This window comes from Urocampus carinirostris, chromosome 2 (genome assembly GCF_059441175.1).
Source record: "Urocampus carinirostris isolate Australia breed hairy pipefish chromosome 2, RoL_Ucar_1.0, whole genome shotgun sequence".
Lineage (NCBI taxonomy): Eukaryota > Metazoa > Chordata > Actinopteri > Syngnathiformes > Syngnathidae > Urocampus > Urocampus carinirostris.
Window position 1 is genome coordinate 34,247,377 of NC_142350.1, and position 12,496 is coordinate 34,259,872.

At 38.7% G+C, this 12,496-nt stretch overlaps 1 protein-coding gene across 1 annotated transcript; it reads right to left on the minus strand.

Annotated features, from left to right (window-relative positions):
- Positions 1 to 3,042: 3,042 nt before the first annotated feature.
- cnih4 (cornichon family member 4) lies at positions 3,043 to 9,955 on the minus strand. Its single transcript, XM_088327923.1, has 5 exons — positions 9,846 to 9,955; positions 9,399 to 9,467; positions 6,617 to 6,729; positions 6,344 to 6,484; positions 3,043 to 4,892 (listed from the first exon to the last, which is right to left on the minus strand). The coding sequence occupies exons 1-5, from the start codon at positions 9,912 to 9,914 to the stop codon at positions 4,865 to 4,867; spliced, it is 420 nt and encodes a 139-aa protein (XP_088184049.1). The 5' UTR covers positions 9,915 to 9,955; the 3' UTR covers positions 3,043 to 4,864.
- Between the last annotated feature and the right edge of the window lie 2,541 nt (positions 9,956 to 12,496).

Genomic DNA, 12,496 nt, shown 5'->3' on the forward strand with positions numbered 1-12,496 from the left:
AAGGTCTTCACGTAAGGTGTTGATAGTGATCGTTCAATTTTGTACGCTACAGGCAAAAAATATTTTACAAATGCAGTCCCGCAGTGTATAATCGCCATAAACTTGTACAAAATATTTCCTCTCAATGGACTCAAGTGAACAATTTTTCTGCTCTGTGCTGTATATTTGTGTTATGGCATGTTTGCTGAGCTCGTGTTCAAATACGGAATATAACATGTTCACTGGGTTCCTACATTTACAGTTTTAATAAGATACAATACTTGTGATTTGCACTGAAAACTAAACCGAATTAGCTATTTGGTTTGTCTGATGCACAACAGCACAATTGTCCTTCAGCCATAGTAACATTTGAAAATGCTTTCACAAATCGCTTGATCAAATGGATAACTTTTGGGGCCTTCTGCCTCCGGAACCCTGTTTGTGTCGCAATAGCATCATTATCAGGCGACACCAAACACACTTTAGCAGAGTTGTCTCGTTTCCTTTCATTCTGCGTTTCGGGCTTCTCTTGCTGTAAGATAACAAAAGTAGGAACTTCCTTTGCTTGTAGGTAGTTCCTTCCAGATGTGTTATTACTAAAGTGATTGTACTGTTCTGTATTGTTCTGTATACACATTTTCAATAAAGTCAGGGTTTTAAAAATTCCTTGTCCGGTCTGACAGGCTAAAATACAAGGTGTTCCGAAATAGTTGACCCCATTTCGTTAAAGAATTTTCATTGGAATGATCTCATTTTCACAGCTTGAGTTGAAACATTTCATGTTTGTGTAATGATTGGCCTTTCTATCTTTTCGGGTTAAGAAAAGCCATTCACTTAAAACAAAAAGGTGTTTTGGTTGTTAGAGTATGCTCAGTCTTTGAAGAAAGTGCAGCGTTCTCTCTTCGCAGATTTTGCAAAGAAGACATTAACTAGAAAATATTGCGACATACCACCAAAAGATTTTAAGAAAATGCATAAAATGATTAAGGGTTTTAAAGGTAAGAAGGGTGTGGAGGAGTACACTACAACCCAACAAAATATTTCGCTCTGTCGACAGTGTTTCAGTGATATGTAGAAGGCACCACACACACACACACACACATATACACCTTGAGGGTATTGCATAAGACTAAGATAAGGGATTAAGCCTGGATGTTCGTTTTGGCTGAATCCAGCCTCAAGTTGGTTGAATGGAAGCAGGTTAAATTAAGCTTGGCTCAGTTACAAGTGATTTATCTTTACAGCAGAGGTCTCCAATCCTTTTCATGCTAAAAACTCATTTTTGTTAGTAAGGAGTGCAAATGCATTTCTAAAATAATATTACCAGGCTGATTATTGGAAGTAGGGTTGAATAGACTGTCAGCCACTAAAAAAACATTTTACCATACAATCACAATGACTTAAAATTGTTGAACAATTTTCAGAACTGGTCAGCGAAGACCTCAGATGTCCTTAGGGAACATCGCGTCAGAGACCCCTGCTCGACGGCTGGCCTGCTTCAGACCAGGCTAACAACCATGCTATGATTATCCCCAGCATGTTCATGGATCTTCTTGATGTTTATTTTTATTATCCTGCACAAAATTTTGCATATACTGTATGCAACATGGTCATTTCATTAAACTCTGTTGATTATAATTGCAAGTCATTTTATAGCCACTCATTTAGTCAATTTCTTGTTGTCAAGCCATGTGTTTTATTGCTATAACAATATTTAAGAGAAACTACACCTGCTCATGCAAACTACATTGATGTTAATTTAAAATGCACCTCCTTTTTAGTTTTTTTTTTTTTTACTTCAAAACGGCTAATTTTCAGATATTTTCTTGCCTGCAAGAAAACGGCTGCCTATGTAAACCTGAATCACCTCAACCGGCATCAACATCAGCAGACAGTGGAGCAGGTTTGTAAAGCCTTCCTGCGTAGTCCTTGGAGGAGTGTTAGAATAGCAATTTTGAAAACCCCCATTCCACAAACAAATTGGCGGAATTCGAGGAAACGTTTGAGAACTACAGCTTGTGGAGGCCTTGAGGGAAGGTGATAAGTAAAAACAATAGTTTTGTGTTTAAACACGAGAATAACTCAAAGACGATTGAAATGAACAGCTAGTTGATAGTAATGAAGCCAAACTACTGGTTGAGCATGTGCTCGAATACAGACTTGATGTCCATAGAGTCAAAGCCGGCGGCCATATTGAACATTTGTGAAATTTTGTTATAGAACCAAGAAATATTTGTACCTTTATTTGAAAATTTAAACAAAATATATAACCTTTGACATAACCTAGGTTCACACTGCAGAGAAATGGAATGTTTTGCATTGTATCCAATCTGTTAAAGTCTGCGTGAACGGCAAAGATCAGCTTTTATCACACCATACCCAGGGCACTTACATATATGGTCCTAAATCCGATACATATACGATCTTATGGAAAGCGACTGCTGTGTGAACGATCGAGACACATTCATGCAACGTGCATGTCATCAATAGGGGGCCGATAAACCGGAGTGTCGATAAAATTCATTCTAATGGAAGATGAACGCTTGTTTATTTTGTGACTAACGGAACAGCCAACATCGCATGGCAGATTCACAACATGCCGCTCGGGTTCATTCCTAAAGTGATAGTATCCTCTAGTGATAGTTAAAAAAAAAATTCAAATCCCACCACTAGAAGAGCATTTGATGGGGGAAAGCGAGGTTTTGGATTTAATTTTTTGGGGACAATCCTCCTCTGTTAACATCCATGAGTACTTCCGCAAACATAAGTGGATTGCGTGTGACGTCACGTGCCTTCTTCACATGCGTAACAGTAGAGCGTTCACACGGGAGGATCAGGTCGCATACAAGTGGCATTTAGTTGGAAATGTGTACGATCTCTCATAAACATCGAATTTCATTCAAAAAATCGTTAATGAACATTCAGCTCTGCAGTGTGAACCTGAAGTCCATTTAGTTTCAATAGGATCCATCGAGTAATTCCTGAGATCTGGGCATTTAGATGAGGTCAACCATTTTTGAACGCCATGTATTTAACCCGGGCCTATATATTCAGATGCAGACATTTGTTTGTATTTTTTTGTTTTATTTACAAAACTCAAAACCACAAGGAAAAAAACAACAACACTGCTACCGAGACTTAAGAGAAGCGGCCGTCATACAAACCACTAGTCTCATCAGTTACACTGAAGACCACGCTGGCTTTCATGGGAACACATGACTCTTTTGTGGAGTCATTTCAAAGCACTTTGAAAACGGAGGTGACGGCACAACTTCAGCATCCTGATGAGGAGGCAGGTAACCTCTGAGTAAAGGAATGGTGACTTGCACAAGATCAGAACGAGAGTTTTTGTTTTGCAGTGTATAGAAAACAGGAAGTTTGATAATGACAGGCGAGCAGTGTTGGGACTAACGCGTTACAAAGGAACGCAATTACGAGTGCTGTTACACGTTTTTAATAACGTTTTGCAATGCTACCTTGTGTTTGTACTTGGAGCATTACGTTACTTAAGAAATGCAAATCATTATTTATAGTGACCTGTGATAATTGACTACTCTTGCTATCACCTACTTACTCACATAAATCCGTCTATCCGGAAAAGAATCTCTAAAGGGTGTTTATAATTACGGACAAAATAGAATTAGACAGTCATGGTAGCACTGTCTCAAGCAGAGTACAAAAACCCTGAATTCCTCTTCATGCAAATAGTCATCCTACCGTATATACTCGCATCTAAGCTGAATTTACAACAATAAAATAACAAATAAAATTAGGGAGGCAGCTTATAGGCACATATTTGGTTGTGTGTCACCAGTAGAGAATGGTAGACAGCACAGGGAGAGGGGGCGTGGCTTATACAGGAACAACAAATGGTAAATTAATAAGCCAAAGGTGAGCACAGAATTTACAGTAAAAGAGAGCTATAATTTTCATTTTTGTAGAACTAATTACGCAATGCACCATGCTTGGAGAAAAACGGCACCCAGTTAGAGATCTTCAAGTGGTTTGAAGACCGGAAACAAAATGGATATGGAGTGTCTTGGCTAAGTGTTCCTTTGCAATTTCTCAAAATTGCACTAGAAATATGAAGGGTTCATCGCTTCCACAGGTTGGTGTACATGCTTTCTTCCAATTTTTCGATTATGTGGGTATTTTAAAGCAGTTCTAGGCAGGTTTTAGAGGGAGTTTAATAATAATAATAATAATAATTATAATAATAATTTCCTTGTATTGTCATTCTGTGTAACAATGTACACAGAACGAAATGTCGATTGCACCTGACCCGTTGTAGCGAGCCGATGCAGCCGCAGCCAACAGAGGGCGCCGCCGACCACTTTTTAAGTCTTTATACGGTACATCGGAACTAGTTACCTTCACATTATTGCTTTTTTTGTGTCTGTAATTTGTGGGGGAGGGGTTTAACTGAATTAAGTTTTAAATGAAGTAACTGATTCCTTTTTTTTTTTCTCAGTAACGCGCCCAACACTGCAACCAGCAATTCAAAATGTTCAGTGAATATTATAATAACGAAGTTCAGTGCATTAGCTTCAATACTTGTACTTTACCGTCTATACGGCGCACCTGATTATAGGGTGGGTTTGCACATTTCTGGTCATTTTAAGTTTTATAGGTGCGCCTCATACTTCCGGAAAATACAGTAAACAATTTTTTTTTAAAAAGTCACTTAAGGCTCAAGATGAGGAAAGTGAAGGGTACTGTAAGCTTAGCTTGTCCATATACAAGTATGATTCAAACTAAAAATCCAATATAGAGCAAAGCAATTTTCATTTGTCATTGGCAGAGATGATTGAACATATTTTGTAAGGAAGAGAGGAAGAAACGTTCCATGAAGGAGTGACGTAAAATGGACGGCTGCCCGCAGCATTCAGTCGTTGATCAGGGCCAGAATCAGGCTGCAAAAACAGATAACGTGGCTGTAAAGTGTCTTTAACAAGTAACAGTGCCGTGTTTCCCATAGAATTTGGATGGACAGTCTAGGAGAGTCTTGGGACAGGAACCCCCGGAAGAAAATGTTATACATTTTAAATTCAAACGCATTGATCTGTTGCATTCTTAGAACAAAATCAAGACGCTAGAACTATGATAAATGTGTGCCTTTGTAAGATATTGAATTATTAATACACACATTTTTAAAAGCAATAACATTTGCTAGTGTACCACGACAGGACAGAGACCGTTTGCTACTTAGCGCTTTAGTTATTGCTGGTTCACTCCTTAGCGGACTTTGAATTGAATTGTTTTCATTGTCATTGATATCACCGTATCGATTATTTTGTTCAGGCAGAGAGCACACAGTAATTGCTGCACGGGGCAAATTGTGTGTGCGAGTACCAGGGTGGGCGTGACTGTCTGCGTGCTCAATTCTGATAGGCTGGTATATGCTGTCAGTCAAACACCCGGGGTGGGCATGACACTCAACGTCTCTGAAACAAAACAAACTGGGAGGATAGCGGACGCTAGCATTTAGCGGCTCATTGCATTTGAAAAGAAATTTAGCAATTAAATCGGACTCTGAGAGAAGTCAGAAGAGCGCAGAGAAATGCTGATCACCAGAGGGTGCTCTGTGGATTATTATCGGATGGTAGGGTTCCTAAAGCTCAAGGCAAGTTAAAAAGACTTCTTAAGACTTTTAATGCCTTTTGAAATCAAATTTAAGACAAAAGTTGACAAAATAACCACGATTAAAACACATAAAACAAAATAAAAGACATGTACTTCTTGCACCAATATATTGTGCCTCGTACCCATTACCTAGCACATCTTTTAGCGATGGTGAAAAACGTTCGTCGGACAGCCCCTTCTCATTAAACGTACACTTGCTCATGGTCCAAAGTAAACACCTCTGTCTAAAGTTGCTATGTGGATTTTTGACCTAATACAGGCGTCTGCTCTAAAAAGCCCGACATCAAGTGCCTCAGCTATGAGGGACTCATTTGGGTTCTTCTGTTAGTGATAGACACTCTGCTTTGGAGCCACGAGTAAATAAAATGGCTCCAAATTAGGATAAATTTCCTGCTTTGACTCATTTTTTTATTACCTTGCATTCTTTTTGTCCTCCATTTTGCACTCTCTCCCATATTGTTGACTGCCTACCGCACCCCCACCCCAAACTGCTCCGCCCACAAAATAGTGCAGCTGCATAGACAACACAAAGCTTATAAAAAAGCGTGCGAGCAAGCACAACATGGCGTTTGCGTTAACTTGGTATTTATATATATTTAAAAATATAAAAAGTTTTGATGATACTAGTTTATAAAACTCTTGGGGGGATCAATTTAACCCTGACGGCCCGCCAAAGACTTCCTATGCTATGGGAAACACTGCAGATTATTGTGCTGGCTACCTGTACAAATAAATGAAGAAGCAAAGCAAGTGGTAGCCGAGTTTGATCATGGCTTCTTTCATGTGAGACTTGAGCTGGCCCCGGTTGTGGATCTCCGTGGGGTCAAACACGCCCATGTTGCCCATGGGGACTTTCACGTACCTACACAAGTCAACAAGCACTACGCAGTCAGCATTATTAGTTGTGTGTGCTCACAATTAAAGTATTGTTCTCGCTGTAACACTGTACAGTAATGACGTGTTCTCACACAAATTAATTGAAAAACCGGTTTACCTATAAATGTCCCAGGCTGCTACAGGAAGGTTGAGGAAGAAGACAAACCAGTGTGCGGAAACCAACATCAGCACCGTTGATAAACACTGGCCGACCATCTCAGGTATTACCCACTGAACAGTAAACACACAAGACATACAATACCGTCAATTCCATACTACAGAGCACAAGTGATTAAAACCTGCAAACGCAAATTTAAGGAATTCATTTAAGAAACTAGGCAGCACGGCGGCGCAGTGGTTAGCGCTTGTGTGGCACAGTTCATGTCATGGGAACCTGTCGTGGGTTCAAATCCAGCTCCAGACTTCCTGTGTGGAGTTTGTATGTTCTCCCCGTGCTTGCGTGGGTTTCCTCCGGGCACTCCGGTTTCCTCCCACGTTCCAAAAACATGCATTTCAGGTGAATTGGCCGGTCCAAATTGTCCCTAGGTGTGAATGAGCGAATGAGTTGTCTGTCCCTGTGTGCCCTGCGATTGGCTGGCAACCAGTTCAGGGTGTCCCCTGGCCACTGCCCGGAGATGGCTGGGATGGGCTCCAGCCCCCCCGCGACCTTAATGAGGATAAGCGGTACGGCTAATGAGATGAGATTTAAGAAACTTAACCTTGGTTTTGTACAAGCCGCACTGGATGTTAACGCTTAGGCTAAAACCGCCATAAAAACAAACTCAGTAATGTCAATTTCTTACATTTAACAGAAAAAGAAAATAAGTGGGGAAATGCCAGTACAGAAAAGTATCACATTGTGTTGCGATTTAAACTATTGTTTGCGAACTGTGTCTGCAGTTGTAGATCTTTATCAACTCGCGCAGCAGTCAATAATAATTACATTTGCATCAACATAAACGCTGGTAGGGTAAACTTGGCGGATCACACCCAACTCTACCTTATCCTGCAAACTAATCTCCACACTTCCCCTTCTTCCCTCATCTCCCGCCTAACTGAAATAAAATCATGGTTCACAAACTTTAAAAGCAAAAAAAAACTGAAATACTTCTCATTGGCACAAAATTTGTCTTCTCTAAAATTGACACCTTCTCTATCTCCATTGACAAGTTTTTCCCTTCCCTCAGTTTAAGAGTCTGGGATTCCTCCTTGACAGCAATAACATCATCCAGTCCGCATACTTTTACCTGCCTTCCATCAACCGTCTCAGCTCCTCCCTCACCCCCACACCACCGCCATCCTTGTCACCTCACCCCTTCTCCACGACCTACCACTAAAGTCCCTCCAAAAACTTCAGTTGGTCCAGAACTCTGCGACGCGCATCATCACCAAAACCACCCCTCGCCACAACATAACCCCTGTTCGTCAACAATTAGACTGGCTCTCGGTCAGCCAAAGAATCACCTGCAAAATCCTTCTGTACACCTTTGAGGCCATAAATAACTTGGCCTTTCCGTCCCTTAACAACCTCAGATCTTCCTCAGCCCTCCTACTCAGCTTTGTGTAGTGCAAAGCTTTCAGCTGCTCTTTCCCCCAGCTCTGGAACTCATTACCACATGACCTCCGAAACTCCACTTCCCTTGTCCATCTTAAAATCTGGACTCAAAACCCATCTCCTCCGACTTGCCTACCCATAATAAACTGTCTCACATGCCACCCCCCTATTTTTAAAAAACAATGTTTTTTTTTTAAATGTTTAATTTATATTGCCTGTTTGTTTTATTCTAGTTTTATATTCTGTGTACAGGGACCTTTTGTGTCCTAAAAGGCGCTTAGACATAAAATGTATTATTGTTCTTTTTATTATGATAAGCTGTGCAGAAAATGGATTGATATATGCAGGAGTGAGACAAAATAATTATACACAAATGCTTGGAATCTTTCTAACAAATAGTGTCGGCTGACTGAATAGTTTAGTGTAGCAGCAGGTGACTAAATATCGGGTATATTGTTCCTATCGGGCCAAAAACTGACGTCCAATAACCATTAGTCCAATAACTGTCAAACTGATAATTATCGTGTACCCCTCCTTATTCAGTAGCTAGTGTCAGCATGTATAATGATTTTACATGTAGTAGTAGCAATACTTGGTCTCCTCTCTTATCATTTTGACATGTGCAAGATGGATGGGAGAGATTATTAGCAGTCATAATCCTGGTTAAATGTGTTACTTTTCATGGACATTTCCCCGCTCATGTTGCCAAGATGGTTACCTTACTTCAAACAGACAGTGGGAATCTCGTTCAGCCATTCATACATGTCATTAATTAAATCCACGGTATTTAGCTACCAGTCGGAGTCATAAATACTCCCACCGTTTACCCGTACTGAATTCTTCACTTTGACATTCAGGGAATTTGGCAGAAACTGCGATGCTTTGTTTAAATCAAACAGTCAGATTCCCCTGGTCCACACCGGTTCTTAATCAGCTGCCAGGGGCCAGGGACACGCTGTAGCAAGGCCCCAACAGGCAGTGCAGCTAGGGAGATCCACCTGAAGGGCCTGTTTCCCGCCCGAATCCACCATTGTCCCTCTTGCAACCATCCACATTGCAAAAAAATAAAAAAGAATAAGCCGCATTGTATTGTAAGCCACAGTGTTTCAAATGTAGAGGAGGGGGAGTAGCGGCTTGTAGTCTGGAATTCATGGTAGTGCAAATCAAGACGTAGGGTTGAATTTAGAATATGTTTAAGTTAATATGCATGCATATATGACTGTTAAGGAATAGGTTTGCATTTAATAAACCAATAGATTTTTTGGTTTGAAGAATTTTATTGACACTATTAACAGCAAAGGAACAATGTGAGGTTTGAACAATTTTACAGCAATTAAGCACTTACTTTATTGAGTTTCGAGCAGCATGCTCTGGCGTTGATGTAGTCACATTCCAAATCAGATAGTGTGATAATCTTAGTATTAAGTCAAGGTGGGGAAATCCCCGAGAGGGAAAAAAAACCTTAGAGACCACTCAACTTCCACTGCATCTACTAATTCGCCTTGCAAAACAACGTCAAAATACTTTGGCTAGGTCACAGCCAATCCAAATAAGACGCCATTCAGAAAGTAACTAATACTAGTGGTGCTATTAAGTTTCTTTTACAGCGGCTCGTTATTTATCATGCGGAAGTACTCCCAAAGTGGCTAAAATGTTAGCATGGAAGTTGGACTTTTACGTCAATTTCACTAATTAGGTAAACAACATTTGCAAGTATGTTCAACGCGGTGCAATCTTGCAAAAAACAGGTTGATGATCGTGCATACAAGGAAATGCACGTAGGGAAGGATACAAAATAGACAGCGAGGAAAATCAGTGCACAGCAGTCGATCAGTGACAGAATGAACACGGCGGTGTCCATCTTTGTGGCGTACTGATACCGGAAAAAGGAAAAAATATGCACTGCCATCCTGCGGCCTGGCATGGAAAGACAAGCAAAAATCGTGCCCGGAGTAACGAAGTACTAACTATTATTATTATTATTATTATTATTAGTAGTAGTAGTAGTAGTAGTAGTAGTAGTAGTAGTAGTAGTAGTAGTAGCAGTAGTAGTAGTAGTAGTAGTAGTAGTAGTTATAGTTTTATTTATTTTGTATAATAATAATGATTATTATTATTATTATTATTATTATTATTTTTATTATTATTATTGTTGTTGTTGTTGTTTGCTTTTTATTGATCATCATTATGAATAAAATACTCATTAACAGTCAGACAGTACAAATACAGTGGGACCTCGCTACTTCGCAGTTCCACGTTCATGGGTTCGGAGCTTCGCGGGTCTAAAAAAATAATAATAATAATGAAATAAAATTTATTTAAAAAAAATTATATATATATATATATATATATATATATATATATATATATATATATATATATATATATATATATATATATATATATATATATATATGTGTGTGTGTTTTTTAAGCATTTTTGAAGGGGCGTCGCTACTTCGCAGATTTTCACTTTTCGCAGGTGGTTTTGGTCCCCATTAACCGTGTCTAAAAAAACAATAATAATAAAATAAAACAATTTTAAAAATGAATGAATTATTATTATTTTTTTATTTTATTTTTTTAAGCATTTTTGAAGGGGCGTCGCTACTTCGCAGATTTTCACTTTTCGCGGGTGGTTTTGGTCCCCATTAACCGCGATAACCGAGGGATTACTGTAAGTAATTTTCAAGGAAACAATAAACGCTGTAGGATTGCGTAGAACGTAAATGAAGACGGCGCTGTATTGTCTCATTTGAACGAAAACCAGTGCGAAGAGCACTGCGTAGCAGCAAGATGCAAACAAACATGGCGGCGACTTCTAGGTAAGGATTCCATTATGTAAAAGAAATACACATTTCTCGACCTATGATTTTTTAAAATAAAAATTAACATTTGTTTGATAGTTCATGTATTTTTGCATAATATTCAAACCAGTGTTTGTTTTTTTTTACTGAATTAATGCTTTTGTACAGCTAGGGGTCACTCAATATTATGCACCGTCCCTTTAAGTATATTATACATCATTTGTATTTTGGGATTGTTTATTACACAATAAGAAACAAGGATATCATCTATTGTCAACTGCAAATACCCTCCTTTTTCCATTGTATTCTGTTTTTGTTTTTAGCTGAAAAATATATTTCATGGCTTCCAGTGAAGGGATAGAAATCGTTGGTGCGGCAAAGGTTGTTTTTCTGTTTTTTTAAGTTTGTTTGTTTTTTTATACTTAGACTTTTCTTAGAATTGTGTTCACTCTTTGATAGAAAGAAACGAGTTTATGTTTTGTTATTGTTAGTTTAGTTAGTTTAGTTTACTTAGTTCAATTTAGTTTGTAAAAGGATCGGGTCATGGTAGGCCTTCTGCATTCTTTCAGATTAGGGTGAGTTAGTTTGGTGCTCATGTGTGAAAGCAGCATTAGTGAAATCTAGAAAGCAACATTTATAACTGAAGCGTGAAATTGGAGCTTCTAAATATAACCCCAGGGAACTGCTTTGTTGACAAGAACCCTTTAATTAAATCAAGTTCACTTTCCATAAATATAGTAACCAGAGTACTTTTATTCATAAAAGGACACAATGCTGACACTGCTATTGGTGTGTGAGTGTGAAGCACATTGTAAAGCACTTTGGGAGGTCTTCAGTGACTTTAAAAGCGCTATATAAATCCAAACCACCATCTTCATCATCATCATCAACAGAAAAATAATAAATGAATATTGAACAGTTCTCAACATTATCATTTTGGTTTGCGATAGAAAATCTGCATTTTGTGGCACTGGCGATGCAAAGATTATTCAAGATCCTGCACAAATACTATAGTGTAGAAAGTTAGTCATGTTTTATTTGGTTGGTTGTTAACTCATATAGCCCGTCTGTATGCCGTGGAAAGGAAACCTTGACTCAAGATGTTGAAATCATTTAGATTTGCTAACTTGTAAGAAAAAAAGTTTGATTTCATAACAATGGAGTCTGGTAAACCTACATCTGCTTTTGGAGTTGTAAATAAGCAGGAACGGCAAAAGGTTTAGTAAGATTTATTCTGCATATACCAAAGTCAAATCTCCCCACACATAAGTCTATTTATCTGAGGCATTTACATTGACCACTCAGACAGCAAGCGGGCTTTGGTCAATGAATTTGGACTTCCATGGTCATCCCCAATTCAGGTGTGTTTCTAGTTTGGACTTTGTCAGTTAATTTTTTTATTTTTTTTATTTTTTTTGTCATTTGAATGTGAGCACTCGTTTGTTACTTTGTTCCTGTATTTTGACATTAGACTTCATCCTTTTTAGAAGCACATCTGCCTCTGTTCCAGCATCCCTGCATTGTAGTCCACCTGCATATTGTAACTAATTCCATTTATAGTAATATTTGTGACTACTGTTCTAGCTTTTAACAACCTAGAAAAAAAATTAGCCTATTTATCTATATCAGAGCTGGGC

What these genes read in the sequence shown, in the direction of transcription:
- cnih4 (XM_088327923.1), bottom strand. Translation starts at nt 9,914, where the DNA reads ATGGACACCGCCGTGTTCATTCTGTCACTGATCGACTGCTGTGCACTG. An exon ending in GCAGCCTGGGACATTTATAG is followed by an intron (nt 6,485 to 6,616) that starts GTAAACCGGTTT and finishes TGACTTGTGTAG; the next exon opens with GTACGTGAAAGTCCCCATGG. An exon ending in TTCTTCATTTATTTGTACAG is followed by an intron (nt 4,893 to 6,343) that starts GTAGCCAGCACA and finishes CTGTTTTTGCAG; the next exon opens with CCTGATTCTGGCCCTGATCA.